Raw genomic sequence first — 21,805 nt, forward strand, 5'->3', positions numbered from 1 at the left:
CTAGGAACCATCAAAAGGATTAAAAAAAGTTATGAGCCACGTCCTTGCTAACCTACTGGTTAACCCCACAAGCTCGCAGACTTGCAGTGTAAAGAACACGATAAAGGAGGCAAGGGACATGACATCATGGCAGGTAAGGCCTCAGGGGAACAGTTGACTTGTATACTGTAAACTAACCCCAACACGTTAATTACATAGTTACAGTGCTTAGAAAGCAAAAGACAGCTCTGACAGCCGGATGCGCAAGGCTTAGTGGGCAAAGAAAGATCATGGCGATTCGAGTCCCTTTCCAGGCAGGGGGATCTTTTTGGATGCTCTTTGAGAGGGTAAAACAAGGGTTAAAAGGAGGAGTGTGCAGTGTCCAACCTTAAACAATGTTACCCCCCACATGTGGTGATGTGGCTGCGCTTCTGATTTCGCTTCATGATGCGATGATGGTGCCGATCTTTACCGTAGGCAGTCCACGTTTGTTAGATTCCAGGCAGACTTTGTTCTCTGGGTCTGGGTGGATGCCTGACAGAACTTTTCGTTTTCCTTTTTGTTACTATCTAGTACGTAGTATAAAAAAGTGGAGTCATTATGCTACGTGAGCTTGGTTTTAAAGCCAGGATGCGTGATTAGTACCCCCAGAATCAAGATGCCTCAATGCCAAACGTGTGAAGGAAGAGGAAAGGTGCCCCTAGCCAGAACTTTGGCCTAAGCAATTCAAGATCATTGGTATATTTCTTCAGAGTACACCCAGCTGTTCCTGGATTGGACATGCGAGCCTGTTTATAACTTTACATGACAAAGCTTGGCACATGTGAGACTCTAATTTCTTTACATATGTTGTTTTTGCTTTGTTAAATCCTCTAAAAAAGCAGGAATAGTAGTCCTGCTGACTGGGTACTCAGCACACAAAGTTGGATGTGCAGAGTGGCAGGGCGATCAGCAGCAGAGATGCTCGTCACCTAGCCGTGACAAACGACCCCCTTTTCCTCCTGCAATCAATCTTACACAGGTCATCAGGCAGGCACACTCATGGTCAAAAAGGCTCCTGGCTGGTCTCCTGTCCACAATCCCAGCCACGTCTCAGCATGCACGACCCCTATCCTTTTTCCGCCCAGAGGCCACGCACCCACGCGGCCACGCCGGCGCCGGCGGCCAGCGGGTGCGTCGGCCTACGCAACGGTCCCTCCGTGCACCGCATGCGGAACACGGCGGTCCAGCGGCGAATATTTTCGCCCCTCTCGTCTCCCGTGACCCGTCTCCGGCGTGGCGATGGGTGGGCACGCACGCACGCCGCCGGTTGGGACGAGACCCATACTCGCCATGCGGCTGCCCCTGCCGCTCTGCTCCGGCGCCCGGCGGCTCTTGCGTTCCAGCTCGGCTCGCCCCAAGTCCGGGGCCCGGCAGGCTAGCATTTATTAGTTCCTCGTCGGACGGCACATTCTTCCCCCGTGTCCGTCGCCGGCGTGAGCAGGGCTGCTCTGTTCGCCCATCCTGATCCGGAGTTCCGGACGGACCTGCGCGGCGCCGCCACGCCGGCCGGCCGGCCGATCGATCGGGCAGTGAGCTAGTAGCAGTAGTAGCATTAATTGCCCCCAGTCTCGCAGCGCGGCAGGCGGGATCGCGCGGCCGGTTAGCAGGCAGCGGCGATGAGATCTGACGTGGGCATGCCGCGGTGGGGCCGGGACGCTGGGACGGCCGTGCGTAAACGCAATGCATGATGCAGGCGAGGCGAATTGGCGAATGGCGATCAGGCCAGAGCTTGTGCTGCGTGCGATCTAACCAAGCGATCAAGCGGTCAGAGGCTTGCACAGTGAGCTTTGACCCCACTTGTTAATTCTTCGACTTCTTATTTGCAACGTAACTAGGCACCAGAGCACGTGCGGAAGAAGAAAGGCATCCGGTCCACTGGAGTATACTGAGACCCTACGGAAATGATCACTTAAATCGCACTCATCAACCGTTTTCGTGAGCCTTTGAGTGTTTGTACAGTTCTTTTCCCTTGGGTTTCTGTTTTTTCTCCTGTAAAGTAGCCTCCCAGGGCTTAGGCCCTTTCCTCCTCCTATATTAATAGAAATGGTGCACAATCTGTGCACATTCGTTCAAAAAAAAAAAATCAACCGCTTAACCACGTCGCGCGGATATGCGTACGTGTGCATGGATGTCGTTGCGGCTAATTGATTGGAGTTAGATTGCTAAGTATTTGGCCAAACCAGATTAGGATCGTCGGATATCCCAACGATGAATCCACAAGGTGCTCTGCTCCAGCAGCCTCCGAGCATGGATGGGCCGAGCATCCTAGGGCAGGGGTGGGCAGGTTTTGAGTGACCCAAAGAGAGACCAAGCATTGCTTTGGAAGGGGCCATAATCAAAACATTGCTTGCCTGGATGCCTCGGGTTCTGGTGCCGGAGCAGAAAGGCACTAGCATGGGCACAGGGTGCAAACGGCAGCATGGCATTGCTCCACGCCTCTACCGGAGAACTAAACTGAAGCAGTAGTGGCTGCTTTGAGATTCTCCACATGTTTGCAGTGACGTAAACGGTGGCCCATCCGTGCGTGCCGTAGGCTTGGGAGTCCCGTCCAAAAAGCGATGGCTGTCAGTGGCATCCTTAAGGAGGTTAAACTAATCTAAACGGCGGAGCTAATCTAACCAGTGTAGGAGGCAAGGAGCCCCAGAGCGCTGTCAGTTGCATATCACTAGTGCTACTCGACGTCCCTGGTTGGGGCGTCCCGTGTCTATGTGTCTGAGGCTCTGAGCTGAAGCAAACGCGTCTGTCTGTACTGGCTGCTCCTCAAGTCAGACGGTACAGCAGCATGCACATGCCCGGTATAACAATGGTCAGGAACGAATCACCTCGGTGTTGTTACTGTTACCACTACTGCTTGTTGTTGCTTGTGTTACGGGCAAGCAGATTAAATCGAGCCGGAGGCATCGGTCAGCGGATGGGTTAATGTTTGGAGTGCCAGGTGAATCTGACAATAACGGTAAAGCTTGTGGACAGAGAGCACTAGCTCTGTCATTGCTCGTACTGAACTCCATTTGCTTCATCGGAAATATGATTTGACATCTGCATTGGTTGTATATGGTAGAGTACGACGACTACGCAGCATGAGTACATGACCGCTGATCGCCCCCAAATCCGTACTCGTGGACGTGCGCGCGCGAGGCCGGCGGATCCGCGGATGGATGCACACGAATCACAAGCTAGTGCCGGGCTCTGCCGCGCGTGGCCTGCTCACCTCCTCACTCTCGTGCACGCAGGTAGCGGGCATGCCATGCCACAACGGGCGGACCGCGACAGCGCGACGTGCAGATTGCCCCGTACAAATTGCATAGTCGCAGCAGCGGTGTGCCCATGTGCGGCCGGTGTACCTAATTTTTAGCCCGCTATCGGCACTTTTATGCAGGCTCATTTGGGAGAGCTCCGACCGGTTCCAGCTTCTCCTAATAAAATATTGTTCACTGTAACCGGTTTACTCTCTCCTCTCCTTACAGAGTTAGAAGCTGGCGGAGCCGCAAATTGAGTCGGTTACCTCTTCCCTTTCCCCTCTTTTTCATAGAGCCAAAAGGAGCCAGCGGAGCTGCAAATAATAGCTCCGCCGGCTCCTCCTGGCTCCGTGAAAAGGAGATGAGAGGAGAAAGGAAATTGGCTCCATATTTTGTTAGAAGTAGCTAGAGCCGGCCGGAGCTCTCCAAGCGAGGTGGCGACACTGCTGCAGCATGGGGCCATGGGCGATGCATTGGAGTATTGGACCATGCTCCCAACACCACTCTGCACTCTGGCAAACAAGTTGGCAACAGCCGCGTGCGTACATCAGTGCATGGCGCTGTAGCGGAGCTGCAGGCTGCAGTTAAATTTAATCGGAGTTCGATCATACTAGTATTTGTCCTATTTAGGTAAGAGCCAGAGAGTTCGTTCAAAAAAAAAGAAGAAGATAGGAGTCAGAGAAGTTATTACTACGCCACTAGTGACAGAAAATTATCCGGTTGCTTAGGACATACTCAGGCTGTCAAGTGTGGGGATATGTACACCACCACGCAAGGGCATCTTAGCCAGTTAATTAATTGCAGCGGTCATCCTCAACCCCAACGGCCGGCTTCAGTGTCGTCTCGGATTCTCCATTGACATTTCATCTAGTATTTTTTTTAAAAAAAGCACAGTAGTGGCAGTCCAGTGTACTACGACCATACGTACTGAACAATTAAATCAGCTAGTGGCTGCTTATACTGCCCATTCAGATCTCAGTGCTGCTGTGTCTGCATTGCAGTTACATATTCAGTCTATGCAGACAAAGCTGCAGCTGCATGTCTGGATAAAAATAAAAGCCGCGGTACGTTCCAGCACCATGCCAATATGCCATGTATGTTAGGAGCAGGCTGTCAAACTAGATATAAACAACACATGAAGCAGCTAGCAGTACCACTGGCCAATGCAAGTTTTCTGGTAGCTCAACACCAACTTGTGTATGGAAGCAATTATACCATATACTCCTAAACGAGGATTACCTATTGCAGCAGCAGTACAAGTTAAACTAAACTAGTAGTACATGTGGTCCATTGAGCATGGAAGTTTCCCATTTTGAAATGCCAACGCTAACCGTGCAGAGGAATGGTGCAAGAATCCCAATGAAACAGACCAAGAAAACAATGAATTAATTAACTTAGTGTGTGGTGTGGCTAACTGATCCATACTCCAAAGACAATGCTACCCTACTCCAAGGGCCATGCGGCTCATCTCTTGTGGAGTTGTGGTCAATGAGCATCTTAGGGGTGGGGTCGGGGCAGGTTTTGAAGGACCCAAGAAGGGACCGAAATTTGCTTGCTTGGGAAGGGAGCAAAATCAAAGCATTGCTTCATTTGCTTGCCGATGCCTAGGGTGCTGGTGTTCGGTGTTCCCGAGCCGGAGTAGAAAGGCAGGCATGGGCACACCGCACGCAGCAGCTCCGGCAGCATCGGTCCACCGGAGACGCAGTGCCGGTACGGCGGTAGTGGCTTTGAGGTTGTCAAAAGGTTGCAAGCAGGTGACGTAAACGGTGGACCATCCCCGTGTGTGTAGGCCCCCGGAATCCGCGCCGCAGATCGCTGGCTGTCAGTGAGATCGAGAGTAGTGTTAACGGTTAAACTAATAATCTGAATGGGAGGGATCTACTACTGCCAGTATAGGAGTAGAGCAGCAGTACTAGCCATGTCCTTCAGAATTTCAGATGCAGATCATTGCTAGTGCTGCCTGTCCTGCCCGTGGGGTGGCTGTGCGTTTCGACTGGATGTGAGTACAGCAAAGCAAGCACAGGGGCCATGAATTGAATTTCAAGACGATCAGAATCCAACATATGAATCTAGTAGTATCTAAGAGGAAACTGCACGCTGCTGAACTAAATTTCTGTTCTGCAACTGCAAGCGTACCGTGCCGCATTGCACGAGATTCACACCCAGCGAAGATACGTTTGCAGGCGTAGTGTTTATCAGTGTATGATACTTGTAGCTTGTGCGTGCAGTAAATATGCGTTCAGAAAAAGGACAGGAGTTGAGTAGGAGGCGGCAGCGTACTGGGTGTAGAAGCACAGGCGGTCAGAACATCTTCATCGTAAAGTCGGGTCCTTTACAATACGGTTGTTTCTGGCTGACCAACTGCAAGTCTCTCTGCAGCTCGCTGCGCTCCGGCTGCGATCCTGCCATGTCAGGTCCCTTACAGTGATGCTCGCAGGCTTGCTCCGATAGTAGTTAATAACTAACAGAGTCATGCTAAAGAAAAAAAGAGAGAAAATTAGGGGGAACAAAGAGAGACGACGAGTTGGGTACTGGGCTTGGTGGGGGCGAATTGTTGCTCCCTGTCGCTGCCTTCCTCCTGGTCTCCGCGCTTGGGGAAATGCGTGCAAAAACCCCATCATAGCTCCCATGATTGCCAAGGGACTACGATCGACGACAGCATGCGTGCTTTTCTTTTAGGACCCACACCTCATCTAATCCGTGGTTCCATGCACGGTCCAGATCGTTAACTCGACGACCCTGATGGAATTTCCAGCCCCTCGGAGCTGATCATTCAATCGGATAATGTTTCCATTGAGTTCAACAGTCGGCATTAAAAAAAACTTAAATTAGATAGGGTACTTGTTTAGTACATTAGCACTTGTGTTGCGACCCTAAGCTAAGTATATTCTTCAGCTGCGCTGTTGTGAGCTCTGACCAGATCAGATAAGGATAATCAGAGAACATTAGCTATGGCAGCACTTGCACTTTTCAATCTATTAAAAATTAAAAGTAAACTATAGCGATTCAATCAATTATATAAAAGCGAGTCTTTATTGCACACTCTTTGTCAGCAAGTTCTCACTCAGAGGCGCCTTGGTCAATCAAGGAATGAATGAACCTGGCCTATCGATATGCACGGCTTCAGTGACGTCGTAGCATTGAATTGTCAAGATATCGTTCCCTGTGAAAAAAAAACAAAACGCACTATTATTGCCTTATTGGAAGTTCAGTGTATAACTACCACCTCTAATTAAACAACTGAACAACGAAGAAGAGGTAATGCGCTATGTACGTGGTGCTTTTTTAGGTCATAAGGATGCATGAGTGTCGCAATCTCTACGCTAATATATGCGTCGAGAGCTGCTCCTATCTCAGATTTCAGTGGCGTGTCTGCATTGCTGCTAGGCAGGCAAAGGTACAGCTGGATGCGTGTCTGAATAAAACCTGCGTCATGACAAGCAGCAATTCAGGCTGTGTTTAGTTCGGCAGGCGTAAAGGTAAAATTTTTTTTTACAAAAGAATCTTATTAATTTGAAGTACTAAATAAAGTCTATTTACAAAACTTTTTACATGGATGGGTTGTAAATCGCGAGACGAATCTAATGATGCTAATTAATCCATAATTAAGCAATAATTAGCGGATGGTTACTGTAGCATCACTGTTGCAAATCGTGGATTAGGTAGGCTCATTAGATTCGTCTCGCAATTTACAGCCCATCCATGTAAAAAGTTTTGTAAATAGACTTTATTTAGTACTTAAGATTTCTTTGAAAATTTTACGTTTACGGCTTTTTTGCGTTTACGGCGTGGAAACTGAACAAATCCCCAGCAGAAGCTGCTGTTCGGGGTAAACAACATCTGATGTACCCTGTATGCCTAAACAAGGACAAGTTGGTCAGTCACTAGTGAAGGAGCATCCTAGGTACAAGGGCAGGCTCCGAGTGAGCGATGAGTGACCCCAAAAGAGACCAATTAATGTTGCTTGGGGCGGGATCAGAGCTATTTAATTTGCATAGCAAAACCTGGGCTGCCTAGGGTCATGAAGCAAGAGCAGAAAGGTAGGCACAAACATGGGCACGCAGGTACTCCTCTATCAAGGGCAGCATCCGTGCCGACGTGCCGTGCCCAAAGCGCCGTCAGTGGGATTCTTTAACCACCAAACTAATTTAAACACGGCCAGATCTACCAAAGTAGGAGCACTAGCTATATCTAACACTCTAATGTCTTTCAGCTGCAGATTACTACGACTAGTAGTACTTCGGGCCAGTTTGGTAGAGCTCCAACTGATTCTGATTCTCTGTGGGAGCTGATTCTCTAAGAGAAATGATTCTGTGGCTGAAGGTGATTGTTTTTGATTCTCTAGCATAAACTCTTAAAATTAGGATGGAGAATCAGCTCATAGAATCAGGAGAAGCTACTTTTTTAGATCCCAGTCTCTTAGTTTATTCCAGATAATCACTCCACAGAATCAGCAAAGAATCACTTCTCTCTAAAAAAACTGTTTGGCAGAACTTTTACTGAATTCAGCAGACAATGGTTGCGAGAGCTCTGCCAAACACCCTTCGTCGAGAGCTCTGCCAAACACCCTTCGTCGTCCCTCCTGCTCCTGCTCGTGGTGTCCATGTGTCTGAACTGAGACACAGACACCTTTGTCTGTACTGTACTTGTTGCTCGTCAGGTCAAACGGTACAGGTCGGGCAGGGCAGTAATAAACCGTAAACGAATGGGTTATACTGTATCTTTGGAATGTTATGCATGGTTGACCAATCGCAGCTGCGACAGGCAGCCCCATGCTGGTCGATGCCCCGCTTTTGCTTTGAACGACGGGTCGCCGTTCAATCCTGGCTTTGCCGCACTCGCCGTTCAAGCAGCCGCAAGCATCACTGTAAAGTGTATGCCTGCGCGATCGAGGAAGGGAGGGTATCGACGGCAACGGCGTCCTCCTCGCGAGGGCGCGCCACGGGCCCATGGTTGCCGGCGAGTGGGCTCCGCGTGCTGGATCTGGACCGACGACGGCGCCCAACGCTTTCGCTCTTTTGTTGATAGAGAGCGAGACGACAGCCATGGCATACAGATGCGCCCTTCAACTTTCATGATGCGTGGCGATGACGTACGGCAAGGTCCACCGTCAGGTCGGTCCGCCAGCAAGATCCCCGGCCGACCAGAGTACCCCTGAAGCGGTCCAGCGATTTGTACCGGCAGCCGGCCGCCAGGGCCGAGCGCCGTGGAGCGATGGAGCACTGATCCGACGAGCTGGGCAGCGCAGGTGGCGAGCCGCCGGCCCCCACGCCAGGAGTCCAGGACCGATCTCCTGATTGATGAGGATAAGTAATTTTAATTTCTCCATAGTCGCCGAGGGGGTGGAAAAAGTCGCTAATATTAAGAATCACGTGCCCAAGTGGCAGTCGACGGGACCATCAACGGCCCACCACCGCTCGCCGCGCCGCCAAGGTAGGAAAGGGGAGGGGTGGAGCACCCACTAGAGGTGGGAGATGGGGGGAGCAGCCGCCGGTGAGGTCGTCGGTGGCTGGGGTGGTGGTCGAAGTGGCGGTGGTTAGATTTAGGGTTTAAGGATTCCGGAGGTGAGGCGGCTCCATGGACGGCGGCTATAGAGGGGAGGTCGACGGCGCGGCGGTGTGTGGGCGGGCAGTAGCCGCCGGCCGGAGCTGTGGACGAGGGGGCGGGGGAGGCTAGAGGAAGATGATGGGAGGCAGGGGAGGCGTGTGCGAGGCTTCGGCTCCCAGTCACACATGCGACCCGGAATAGCCCCGAAAAAGCGGCGCAACCAGGAAATTGGGCCGAAATGTAGTTGGCTCAGAATTCTACAGTAGGCCTAAACTGCCCTTTCTCTGTAACACGAGGCCCATATCGTACTATGTGGTGGGCTGTCCAACACCCTTCTCAGCCCATTGTCTCCTCTCGTCCCATGGCCCATCGCTCCTCCCCCCCCCCCCCCCCCCCCGAATCGCTACACCTAATTCCAGACCTGTTAATGCTAGAACTATAAATAAGGGACCAAGATCTCCGGACGAACAAAAACCCTCGCGCCGCGCCGCCGCGTCATCGTCGGCTCGTCGTTCCCTCCCCTCTGGCCTCGCTTCCGACCAGCGTCGCTGCGCTAAATAAACCCTACTGCGTCTCCCTTGGTCCCGAGCGCCGCTCGCCCTCTCTTATCTGCTCATCAAACAGGGAGACGCGCGATGGCCGGAAGCCGTAACCGTAAGGTTGCAGTTGGCGGCGATGACCGGCTCAGCGACCTCCCTGAAGGCATCCTCCAGCACGTCCTCTCCTTCCTCCCGGCCGAGGACGCCGTGCGCTCGTCCGTGCTCTCCAGGCGGTGGCTCCGCGCCTGGGCCCACGCCCCCAAGCTCAACCTCTCCGACGAGCTGCTCCGGGACCGGTTCCTCGGGTTCGCGCGCGAGGTCCTCGAGCGGTACGGCGCGCCCGACGTCCCCGAGCTCGACGTGACCCTCGGCTGCGAGTCCAACCTCGGCCCCGCCACCGCCGCATGGCTCCGCGACGCCATGGGGCGCGTCGTCGAGTCGATCTCGGTCTCGGTGACGGCGCCGGGGGCGCTGTACCAGCTGACTCTCCCGCGCGGCCTGAGAGCCAAGTCAATCAGCCTGAGATTGAGCGGCACCTTCGAGTACGGCCCGCTTGTCCTCCCGGAGCCCGGCGCACCGACGTCGTTCGGGGCGTTGGAGGAGCTGAGCCTCTCGAGGGTGCGTCTGCGGGAACGCGTGCGCCCGCTCGGCGAGTTCCTGTCGTCGTGCTGCCCCGGGCTGAGAAAGCTGCGCCTTACCAAAGTGAGTGGAGAGCTGCGTCGCGCGCCGCTCGTGCTCCACTTGGACATGCTCGAGGAGCTCGTGGTCGATCACGTCGAGAGGTTTAACAAGCTGCAGGTGGTGTCTGCTAATCTCCGGGTGCTGGGTGTGCTCTCCTGCTTCGAATCTATGTCGCAGTGGCGCATGGACACCGTGGTTGAGATCTCGGCGCCGAGGCTTGAGGCTGTCGGCTGGTCTGGCTTTCTCCCGAAGCACCTCAGCTTCCTGCATGGCAGTCATTGCATCCGGCGGCTGTCTGGTCTCCGTTTCTACTTTTCATGGAACCTGTCGACCAGTGCCGTGCGGTTACTAGAGATGTGCTCAAGTGCCGACCATTTGAGTGTTTGCATTGACATTCCAGACGTCACTCCATCCATGTTGATTCGAGAGGTATCAGCGCATGTTTAAGCTTGTGTTTGAACTTTTAAGCTAAGAAAAAGAAGCTCTACCTCTGTAGCTCAGACTCGTATTAATAGACATGTTTTTTTTCTCATGAGTTAATTTTCGTGCGTGCAGAAGTTGGAGAATGTACCACATCTTCCTAACATCAGGGTACTCTCCCTGCAATTAGCCACGATTTTGCGGTTCATCGCGATCGGCTGTTCCATTGCGCCAATTATCTTCTCATTACTCAGGCTATGCCCCAACTTGACACGGCTTCACATTGACCTGTCAATGCTGAACCCGTTTTTGTATCTTATGGTTCCGGTGAGTATCTTCCTAGTTCATACATTGCTATATGATATAGTTACTTAGGCAGCAGTGATGAGTTCTATCTCCTTAAAAGATTTTTTTCCTGAATTCCATCAGTTACTTCATTTTAATTATCATGTAGTGTAGCACCTTTATGAAGAAAAAAGTTCAAAAAACAACACTGATGCACGGAAGATGTATAGACGATAGGAACCTCTCTTTTAGTTCTTTTTTATTGATACCTTATCAAATTTCTCCTTTTTTATGTTCCTATTAATAGTAATGTGAATTGTGTATTTAGGAAGGCTGAAACAGTATTCACACATATATTTGGAGTTGTGGCAGTTTGATCAATGGAATTTATAACCCCCCCCCCCTTCCTAATTGATATCAGGATATTGATGATGACACTGAAGTAAAAAAGCCATCTCAAAGCTCTGACAGCAACCCATGGAAGGCATGTGGAGATCAACAGCAACTAGGTATGCTTCGAGAGATAAGGATCAGCGGGTTCATGGGAACAGACCTTGAGATGGAGCTGGTCGATATTCTGTTCGGTGTTGTGGCTGCACGTCCAGCAATAGAGAGGATATCTCTATCATTGTTTCCTCAACTAAGGCAAGGTATAGATGACAGTCCTGTGTGCGGTGTTGGAGCCACATTGTCAGCATTCAAGAGGATGATGTCGTCTCCACGACTGTTGCGGCATATGGATTCCATTGTCGCGAAGATGAAGGATCGATTCCCTCTGGTGGGAGGATACTGGGAAACCGTTCCGAGGAAAGAACTCACGTGGATCAGAGCACGTTGAATTGCCAGGTAAATATGGTTGAGACGGATGGGAGATCGAAAGGCAACAAACACTGTTGTAGCTAGTGGTATTGAACAGTCGAATGTCATTGATCCAAACTTACATTGCACCTCAAGGAAGTTGGTAACCGTGATTAATTTGGTTCTTTGATGGTGATTGGGGACCACATCACTAAATTAGTAGTATAGAGTGTTGACATTCTGTTTATTTGGCATGGTTACTGGTGGAAAGATACATTTATAAAAAATTGGCAACATGTTGGTTTAAGAAAGAGAGTATTCATCCAAGAGAGTGTTCTCGAGTTGATAAGCAGTAACTTCATCTATAGCATCCAAGAGAGTGCTCAAGGAACATCAGCTTGTAATTGTCCTCGACTGCCTGTCTATATCAGTAGGGGCCTTCAATTCTCACTCAGTATGTCTGTTTACTATTCTGCTCAACATATCAAACCATATTTAGTTAGCTGCCCGTAGATAAAGTACTGTTACAAGGCATAAAATAGATGATAGCTAAAGATAACTCATGATCAAAGAAGCATGATAGTCACATAATTAATTATCTGCTACATTTGCTTCATCCACTACCTCTATTTAAGAATGGCCAAAAGAAGCTCCACATTCATAGTAGCTGCAGTTAGAAACACGGTCTGTCATGACGTTTCTAAAAACTAAGGATGCTTCATCATGCTAGGGCTCTTTTCGTGACAGCCACCATGATTATGGCGTTGGTCTTGTCACCCAGCGTTTTGCAAAAAAAACGATCCAATAACCTACATACTACCATATACTCGACGTTATGGGTACCAGCGCTCAATGTAACCTTGACCATTCTTTTCCTTTCCATTTGGCAGGGAAATGCTACAAGATACCAAGTTGCAGTCTTGGCAAGTTCAACAGTTATGCGTATCATTGGGGCACGGTATCAATAGTACCGCCTTAGCTTATTACTCGACGACTACTGTTGAGGGTCCATTGTGCTGCTGTTTAGATATAGAAAAAAAATATCGGTTTGATTATCATGATGATGATCAAGTTAGCAATATTGTGGACCAATCAATCTGAGAAATACCGATAATCACTACACCAAAACCGTTCAATTTCGTCGGCCATATATAATTTCGTCGGCAAAAAAAAGCCGATGAAAATAACTCACTTATTTCGTCGGCCAATAAAAGCCGTCGAAATTATCACTTGTTTTCGTCGGCCTGAGCAAGCCGACGAAAACAGTCCCATATTTTCGTCGGCTAGTTCCCGGCCGACGAAAAAAGTTCCTATTTTCGTCGGCTTGCCCTAGGCCCACGAAAATAAGATTTCTTTTCGTCGGTCCACTTGGGCCGATGAAAATTAATGGACCCTAATTAGGCCGATATGGTTTGGATGTTTCTAGCCCCGCACAGCACATCCCCGCGCCCGAGCCCCCCGCCCCCGCGTCCCGCCGCCACCCTCCCCGGCCCAGCGCCCCGCCACCCGCCGCCGCGGCCGCGGCCGCGCCCCCCGCCGCCCCCGCGGCTGCCGCCCCTCTGCCCCGCGCGGCTCAGCCCCGCAGCCGCCGCCTCGCGCGGCTCCACGCCCCCCCCCGCGCGGACCCCGCGTCCCTCTGCCGCGCGCGGCTCGGCCCCGCGGCCGCCGCCGCCGCCTCGCGCGGCTCCACGCCGCCCCCACGCGCGGCCCCCCGCGGCCGCCGCCCCTCTGCCCTGCGCCATTTTGGTGCTTATTAGATATGTTACTCTGGTTATTGTCTTGTTTCACATCAGTATTCTATATTATCTTTTGCTTCATATCAATTTTACTGAAATCTATTTATGTGATGTTTGTTCAGCACAATTGACCAGAAAGTTTGTCAATCTGCTCAAGCAGGCTCAAGATGGAATTCTAGATTTGAACAGCACTGCAGATAAATTAGATGTATGAAACTTTTCCTCATCTAAGCTGGTGTTGCTAATCGGCCCACTTGAATCTTGATGCAAGCTTCTGGGTGATTTATGGAAATTCAGGTTCAAAAAAGGCGCATTTATGACATTACAAATGTCCTTGAGGGAATTGGTTTGATAGAAAAGAAGTTGAAGAATAGAATCTGTTGGAAGTAAGTATTGTCCTCCTCCTCTACTTACACTTTTATGCTTGTAATTATGGTGCAACATGCTAGTGTCATGAACTTTTAGGGGTTTGGATGAATCAGGAACTAATTTGGATAATGATCTTTCAGTTCTGAAGGTACTTATTTCTATATGTTCATCTTTCAATTTCATGCAAACATGTCCATATTATCAAACTCATAGTCAATCTATCTGTGCTTAGTCATGTTAGGATCCAAGTCTAAGTAACACTTGGTGTAACCTTCTTGTAGAGTGAAATTGAAAATCTTAATCTCCAGGAGCAAGCATTAGATGAACATATAAGGTTTGGACCTGCTGGAGGTTGCAAAACTATCAGCTTCAGTTTTCTTTGCTGCTATTTCAAATGAGAATTGTAATACCTTCTAAAAGTTGATTCTCCTTTGCAGTAAAATGCATAAGAAACTGAAGGAGTTAACTGAAGATGAAAGCAGGCAGAGGTAATTAGTTTTCTTTCAGTTTTGCATGTTGCTGCTTTACTCTTCAATCATGTTTATCACTCAATGTTTAGGTGGCTATTTCTTACCGAAGATGACATCAAGGGATTGCCCTGCTTTCAGGTTCGCTTAAATTTCAAAGAAAATTCCATATTGTAGTTTCCCGAAAGTTCATCCTATTTCTGACTTTTCATACTAGATTTAACACCAATGTAACTATTTCCTACTATTCAGACTATACTTAACACCAACCGTGACCATATGGACTTAATTATGTATTGAGCTCATATAGCCTATGTCAACTGCAAAACCAAACACTAATTGCAATAAAAGCACCTCATGGATCTTCTGTGGAAGTTCCCAATCCTGATGCGGTAAGGAGCCAGTGAAACAATGACCAGTCCATATACACTACATTCTATGTTTAGTTATTGTTAACTATTTCGTGACTTTGCTCAATTTTTGTTTCATAAGATGACTGGTGGGAGCTTTCGAAGGAGATATAGAATAATAATACAGAGTATAATGGGCCCAATTGCTCTCTATTTGGTTAGGTAATGTTTGAATCTTCTCTTGGAGCCTGCACCTTCAAAATAAATTGTCTGACACACGTCCTTACTGTATTATTTAGTAACTTTGAGATGAAATCGGAGGAAAAGCTGGATAAAACTGCAACACTAGCAAGTCACACACATTTGGCAAAACGTGCCTCCTCCATGAAAGGCCCCAGAACAAAAAGAGCTGGACAAAGCTGTAGCAAGGAGGTGGTGGTTAATGCTCAGCAGATCCATAAAACTCCAGATCTAAATGCTCCATATCCTTCTGAAGGAGTGTTGAGGAAGATTACACCTTCAGATGTTGATGTCATGTAGACTATGGATTTCGCATTTCGTTGACATATAAGTCATGTAGACTATGGATTTCATGATTGTATTTATTGGATGTATTTGATGATTATGTGATGATGTATTTCAAAATTCTCCTTATGGATATCTTATGGATATGTTAAGTAACTGCTTATGGATGACTGCGTTATGGATGAGTGCATTTCATAACCGCTATTATATGCAGCTGTTTTGAGCAGGATTCAATTATTTTTGTCGGTCAGGTGGCCAACGAAAGTACTGCAGAACTCCAGTATTTTCGTTGGCTTTTGAGCCGACGAAACAAACATCAATTATTTTCGTCGGCCCCGCAGGCTGACGAAAACGAACCTATTTTCGTTGGCCAATTGCCGACGAAAATAGCACTCTTATTTTCGTCGGCCACGCTGGCCGACGAAAATGTGAACGTATTTTCGACGGCTTTTCTGGCCGACAAAAATATAGTTATTTTTGTCGGTTGCCAACGAAAAAGATCTTATTTTCGTCTACTTTTTCGTTGGCCTAATTTCATCGGCCGACCGACGAAAATAGCTATTTTCGACGGCTTTTGGTCTATTTTCATCGGTTTCTGGCCGACGAAAATACACTGTTTTCCTGTAGTGAATGGGATTTGAATAAAATCCCACATCCTCCCAGTAGCAAAAGTTCTCCTACAGTATTTATTCAGAATAATAAAAATTATCTTTTAACGGATCAATTTATCAAACCATTTGGGTATAAAACTACAGCTTTTAACAGAGAAATATATCAAGCCATTTGGGTATGGAAAATACAGTACACCCTCCCACAGGCCCCCCCCCCACACCCCCCGGTCAATAGGAGGTCTCTACCTATTTTTTTGGGAGTTGATTAAGCTATACTCCTTTACTGCCCATTAAGTCTTAATACCAGTATTTTAAATAGTGAGCAAGAAAGGTAGTATAATGATACAACTCGGATGCAGCATTTATTTGATCAGGATAAAATTGTTCTTCGGTGATCTTCTCATTTAGTTGCCGGTTACACTGCTGATGAAAGAATGAGTTTACCTTTTACATTCTTTGATAGATTTCAATATTTCAACAGTGGAGTTTAGCCATTTAATTTGCATAGCAGTAAGGGGGCATAGGCCCCCCATATTGAGTAGACACCATTGCATAAAACTCTATCCATCTTCTAGGACAAAGCTATACATCTTTTAAGGTGCTTGTGAGATGTGTGAGTGTACACTTCGCAATGGATACGTCCTCAGAGTAAGCTTTTAAAGTCCTACCCGAGTACTTTTCAGGTACTTTCTTTTTGTTTCGACTAGTTCTAATACTACTCAAGTAGTTATAATTGGTATAGGGCGTGGATCATGTCCCACCCCTTATCCTATAAGATGTATGCCATGTGCGCAGTCCTGTGGCCTCGGATCTGACACTCGCCGCTGGCCGCTCGCACCCTCGCCGCCGGCCGCCGTGCCGCACGCCGCGGCAGCTCGAGTTCAGGGTGGGCGGGCGGCTGGGAACAGTAGAATTTGGGAGCGAGCAGTAATGCGGGAGGGTAGGGGGATCGGGCCATTGGGGAAGGGCAGGGCGAGTGGGTGTGGGGGTGGGGGGGGGGTTATCGTTGGCCGTCGGTGGGGAGGGGGTGGTGGTAGACTGCTTCATATTTCTGAGCCTGTTATGCTGCTATGGTGTTTATTTTTTATTTTTTCTTCATATACTTAAGAATACAAAATGTTTGGCCAAAACTAATGGTTATTCAACTGAATACCTTTGAATAAGGTGAGTCCGCCCCTAAGTGGACTATCGGGCACAAACACTAGCAATTGATGAGGTAGGGGTGACGTTGAGATCAATTGGCGAGTTTGATAGCTATCATCAGGGCCGTCCCTGACCGGGGCAAAATTAAAGATGGGTTACGATAATGATAAATTTATTTATAATTTTTTAAAATAGGGTCTGATAATGATAAACTTTTGTACGTATTTTTCAATAAGTATAGAAGTATAACATATTCATATCAACAAGTTATATATATTAGTATTATCTCATAAATTTCTCCAAACAATTGAAAATGTGAAGTAGTTATGGTATCAATACCACTCTCATCCAATAGTAATGGAAACTTGAAAGTTAGTGCAAAGCTATTAAAAGATACTGTAAAACTCAAAAAGATATTACCGATTATAACCTACTCCTTTTTTCCCCAACGGGCGAACCCGAATTTCATTACTTAGAGCAACGAAATTACACAGAGTTTGGAGTGAACCGAGTGAACCAAGTAACCACCACACCTAGTACCAGCAAAGTTTTAGACACTGGAAAGGAACAAAAGATCAGACGGCAAGGCAGGGCGACAGCACAGAGGGGCTGTCCGCCGGCCTCGCATGCAAGATTCACCAGCCTTCAACCCAACTGGGTGAAGAACGACCCAGGGCTGAAAAACAAAAAACAAAGGCAAAGTCCGAAAAAGCCACACTACAAAGCCAAACAGCTGGCTCAGGAACAGCTAGACAGATGAAAAGCAGCGCGAGGCGTCTCCTCTCCCAATCTTCAGTTCCTTTAATGCAATGAACAATATCGATCGTTATTCATTAAATCAAAGTCAAACATCAATTCATCTACTGATCTACCATCCCAAGCTGGTTAATTAGCGTTAGGGGTTACGGAAAAATTCCTACCTGACTACCTCCTCTTCTTGACTTAATTCTCTTCTGGTCATGGTCGTTGTGGCCTGCCTTCCTGAGTCATCGTGACGCCGCGGGACGCCAGTGCTGGCCTGCTGGGTGCGCACAGGCAGAGCGCAGAGCGCATTCTCGACGTCGCGGCACGACGTGTCGCGCGGAGCGGTCAAGTCGTGGGTGTGGATCGCGTAATCACCGGCACTGCTAACCAGCACCAAGTAATCGTGTCAGTGTCACAAGGAACAAGAGATAGCGTCGCGGAATAAGCCAATCACGAGTCACGCGCGACGCATCATTTCACTTTTGATTTTTCCCAGATTCCTTGCTGTTCTTCCCCGAATCCTTCCGAGTTCGTGACGGGCACTCGGGCGAGACTGAAAGCGGATAGGCCGATGATCTCAGCAGTAAACCTCATGCTCTGCAGATGCATGTTGTGTGATCCTCCAGGCCGGCGTTTTGCATCCAATAAGTGTGGCTTCAGCTCGGACATGTGCCCAGGAGCCTCACATTTCGCGAGCAGGCCACCGATTTCGCTGAACAAGTTTCAATCACTGCACTTGAGCCAAGGTGGTTACACCATGAAGCGATGCCGAACTCGTTGCGCGAGATGTTGAAGTGCAACTAAAACCACTCGCAATCTTCTGAAAAAAAGAAACTCAGGGTGCAACCCATCCATTTTGGTTTTATCCGTTACGATTCCTAAATCAAGAAATAAGATGCTACTACTATGAATGAAAGTTTACTACATCAGGAAAAGAGAAAAAACGATGAACTTTGCACCAAAAATGGATACTACTGGATAGGGCACGGTCACTTGTCGCTTTGCTCCTCAACATCAGCTGGAAGTTGCTGCGGTGAGCTTGTACCTGAGGTACGCTTTGATAAAGGGATCGAGTTCACCATCCATGACACCGGTGATGTCCGAAGTTTCGCACCCCGTCCGGACATCCTTGACGAGCTTGTAGGGGTGGAAGACGTAGTTGCGTATTTGCTGCCCCCACTCCGCCTTCACCATGTCGCCACGGATCTGCTTGATCTCCGATGCACGTTGTTCCTCTGCGATCACCAGCAGCTTCGCTTTGAGCCGACTGAGAGCCTTTATTTTGTTGGCCAGCTGACTCCTCTCCTCTGCAAAGTTGGGCATTGCAAAACAAACGTCAGGTTTATGTCGTATAAACTGCAGTTGCTTCCGATTCTTGATTTAAAAGATATCTCTGTGCCATCCTGGCTGAAGTTGTAAATATCTTATTGTGCGAGACTGGCAATACGGCATTAGTTTCCTATCAAATATGTCACGACTCAGGGGTAGGAAGTTCTTGTAATTTCAGGAGGGCATCATTTAGTTTTTCACATCTTTTTCTTACCACCAATTCATTACTACATTTTGTTGCTTTTCCATGACTATAGTGTGCCAAAGTCAACTTAAGACCAGTGTGTGATTGTGTAATTCATTCAGCATATGTGATGCAAGCTGGCCTGGAATGGTACCTGAGCAACGAACTGCAATGCCAGTAGGAATATGGACCATGCGAACAGCCGTTTCCACCTTGTTCACGTTCTGGCCTCCTTTACCTCCAGCTCTTGTGAAGCTTATCTCCAGGTCCTCTTCAGGTATTTCCACAGCCATGGATTCCTCCGGTAGAAGAGGCATAACCTCAACACCAGCAAAGCTTGTCTGCATAAAGTAGTACATATAGCAGAAAACTAAGAATTGGAAAGGAATGGCAGTCTTACCCCCTTTAGCTCATGAAAATGTGTTGATAAATTTACTGAACTAGAACTGTGAAATGAAAATATTACCTGCCGAAGCCCTTTAGCGTTAAATGGTGACTGACGGACAATCCTGTGTGTCCCTTTCTCACCAGAGAGATAGCCATAGACATATCTTCCCTCTAGTTCAACTGTTGCTGATTTTATACCAGCCTCTTCACCAGGTGATTTCTCAACTACTCTGGTCTTGTAACGCTGCTTCTCTCCCCACCTTACATACATCCTTAGTAACATGTCAGCCCAATCCTGGGAAGGCCGAAAAAAAGTTTTAACAGAATGCTAGCACACTTTGTGTAAGCAAACACATGCTTTAAAATGAAAAATTCAGCCATTGCCATTCTTACACGAGACCAGTATATAACTATATGTCTACATAAATAGAGCATAGATGTAACAAATCACGATGTACTTATTGCAATCCAGTAACATAGTGCATAGAGTAGCCATCAAGAATGCCATCTCTGTATCATGGTTCATTGTTTGTACTTTTGAAAACTGCCGAACTTCCAACATCTCTGGACTAGTTTTTCTTTTGTTAGTGTCCCTTCATAGTATCATTACAGCCCTTTTATGAGATCAGATAAGACTAAGATTTGCATAGGGAAGCTATTGCAAAGTTTATAGTTGGTAATACGAAAAGAAGGTAACAAGCTTAATTTCTTCCTATGCAAAGTACCAAATGACTAATACATATAATGTTAAAAAACTAACAGTAGTGTTCAATCTTTGTTAGTGAATACAACCATCATGCCTAACAATAGTGAGTTTAACTAAGACTTATTCTCAATCGATACAAAGAAAACATGTAAACTCAGTGAATGTTTACCTGAGCATCAGTACCACCAGCACCAGCAGAAATATTAATTACAGCACCTTCCTTGTCATATGGTCCAGAAAGAAGCTGTGTCATCTCAAAGTTATCTATTGCCTTATTTAATGACTTTATAATCTTTGAGGCCTCCTCAAGAAGACCAGTATCTATGGAATCTAATTCTTCAGTAAGCTTCACAATGGTCTCTGCTTCTTCAACCTACAAGCAGAAAGGAACACTACAACTAAGAACTAGTAGTGTTCACACCAAATTGTCGACATACGGCATTCTTCTTCCACCAAAAGTGATAGCATATACAATTCAGAACAGAAGCAGGGACATATGCAGTTGATTCTTATTCTTGTTAATTAATTATCATGAATTGCATAAATATGCAGGTGCGGCAAATGTATCATAACCATTATCATAGGAACTGTGAAATAGTACAGTTCATCGGCAATGCCATGAGGACTCAAACCTGTGACTTAAAATCGTTGAGAAGCTTGACTCTGTCTTTGACCTCTGTCAGAGAAACAAGTATCCCCTGTGCCTTGGAAGGATCATCCCACAAAGAACTATCTGCTGACTTCTTCTCGAGCGAAGCAATCTCCTCCATAAGCTGTTCCAAACCTGCAGATTGCCTGACTTCACTGACACGCTCTATAGCCAACTCAACCTCCTTCCGCAAAGCATAAAAATCTGCAACGTTTTTCAAAGCTATATTGGTCGAATCCGGGGCGTTTGTGTACCATAAAAATTAGTGGCCTTACTCTCCTAGCAAATGCAACAAATGAAGAATGCAAGCAGAAAGGTTACCCTGCATAGCCCATTCGACAGCCTCCGGTTCATCTGCAACGCTTGACTGGCTTCCGGTCCCAGAGGATGCAGATCGCACTGTGTTGATCCAAGTCTGTCAACGTTTCATCCAGAGGATAAGAAAACTAACGCATAAATCACCAAATCTTTCTTGAGTCAAACTAGCAGAACCAGCTGTAATTCTGCTCTTGAATTAAATCCTGATTTAATCTTGTGTAACTTGAAATTAAGAGGTTTGGTTGCAGAAATTTCGTAAACCAGATTGCATATAGTTGCTTGCACGAGGGAATGAGGAGACAGACTCACCAGGAACAGAGCTCCGGCGGCGGCGGCTGAAACAAACGGAGAAGGGGGAACGCCCCGGGTTGAAGCTACTGCGAGCGGTGCAGCAGGGGTAGTGAACGGCGGCGGCGACCCGCGCTGCCGGTAGAAGCAGCCGTGGGCAGTCAACCATGCCGTCGCGAGACGCGTCGATGTCGGCGCAGGGCCACGAGTAGGGACGCCGGGGTAGGACGGAGGCGGCGCTTCGCCGAGGGGCTTGGAAGCGGAGGGCGCCGACCGCCGAGCTCGCAGCGGCTAGCCAAGGGATTGGGTGAAGGAAGGAGGGATTAGAGTGATAAGGATCTGACGGTTGATATTAAACCATAAAAAGCAAAATATATAATTGACTTGAAGTATTTTTCCTTAAGATTTTTTTGTTTTGTTTTCAATGAACAAACGTTTTGCTCAATTTTTCAGTCATGTATCTGATCAATAT

General features: G+C 47.8%; 1 protein-coding gene across 2 annotated transcripts; it reads right to left on the reverse strand.

Moving 5' to 3' along the window:
- Window positions 1-18,298: 18,298 nt before the first annotated feature.
- LOC112883458 (peptide chain release factor PrfB1, chloroplastic) lies at window positions 18,299-21,659 on the reverse strand. Of its 2 annotated transcripts, none has more exons than XM_025948758.1 (7): window positions 21,355-21,659; window positions 21,049-21,126; window positions 20,711-20,862; window positions 20,248-20,451; window positions 19,452-19,667; window positions 19,140-19,326; window positions 18,299-18,779 (listed from the first exon to the last, which is right to left on the reverse strand). In XM_025948758.1, the coding sequence occupies exons 1-7, from the start codon at window positions 21,500-21,502 to the stop codon at window positions 18,487-18,489; spliced, it is 1,278 nt and encodes a 425-aa protein (XP_025804543.1). In that variant the 5' UTR covers window positions 21,503-21,659; the 3' UTR covers window positions 18,299-18,486. The 2 variants fall into 2 exon arrangements, with proteins under 2 accessions (XP_025804543.1, XP_025804544.1); XM_025948759.1 differs by having other exon boundaries at window positions 20,711-20,931.
- Between the last annotated feature and the right edge of the window lie 146 nt (window positions 21,660-21,805).

This window comes from Panicum hallii, chromosome 2 (assembly GCF_002211085.1).
Source record: "Panicum hallii strain FIL2 chromosome 2, PHallii_v3.1, whole genome shotgun sequence".
Classification (NCBI taxonomy): Eukaryota; Viridiplantae; Streptophyta; class Magnoliopsida; order Poales; family Poaceae; genus Panicum; species Panicum hallii.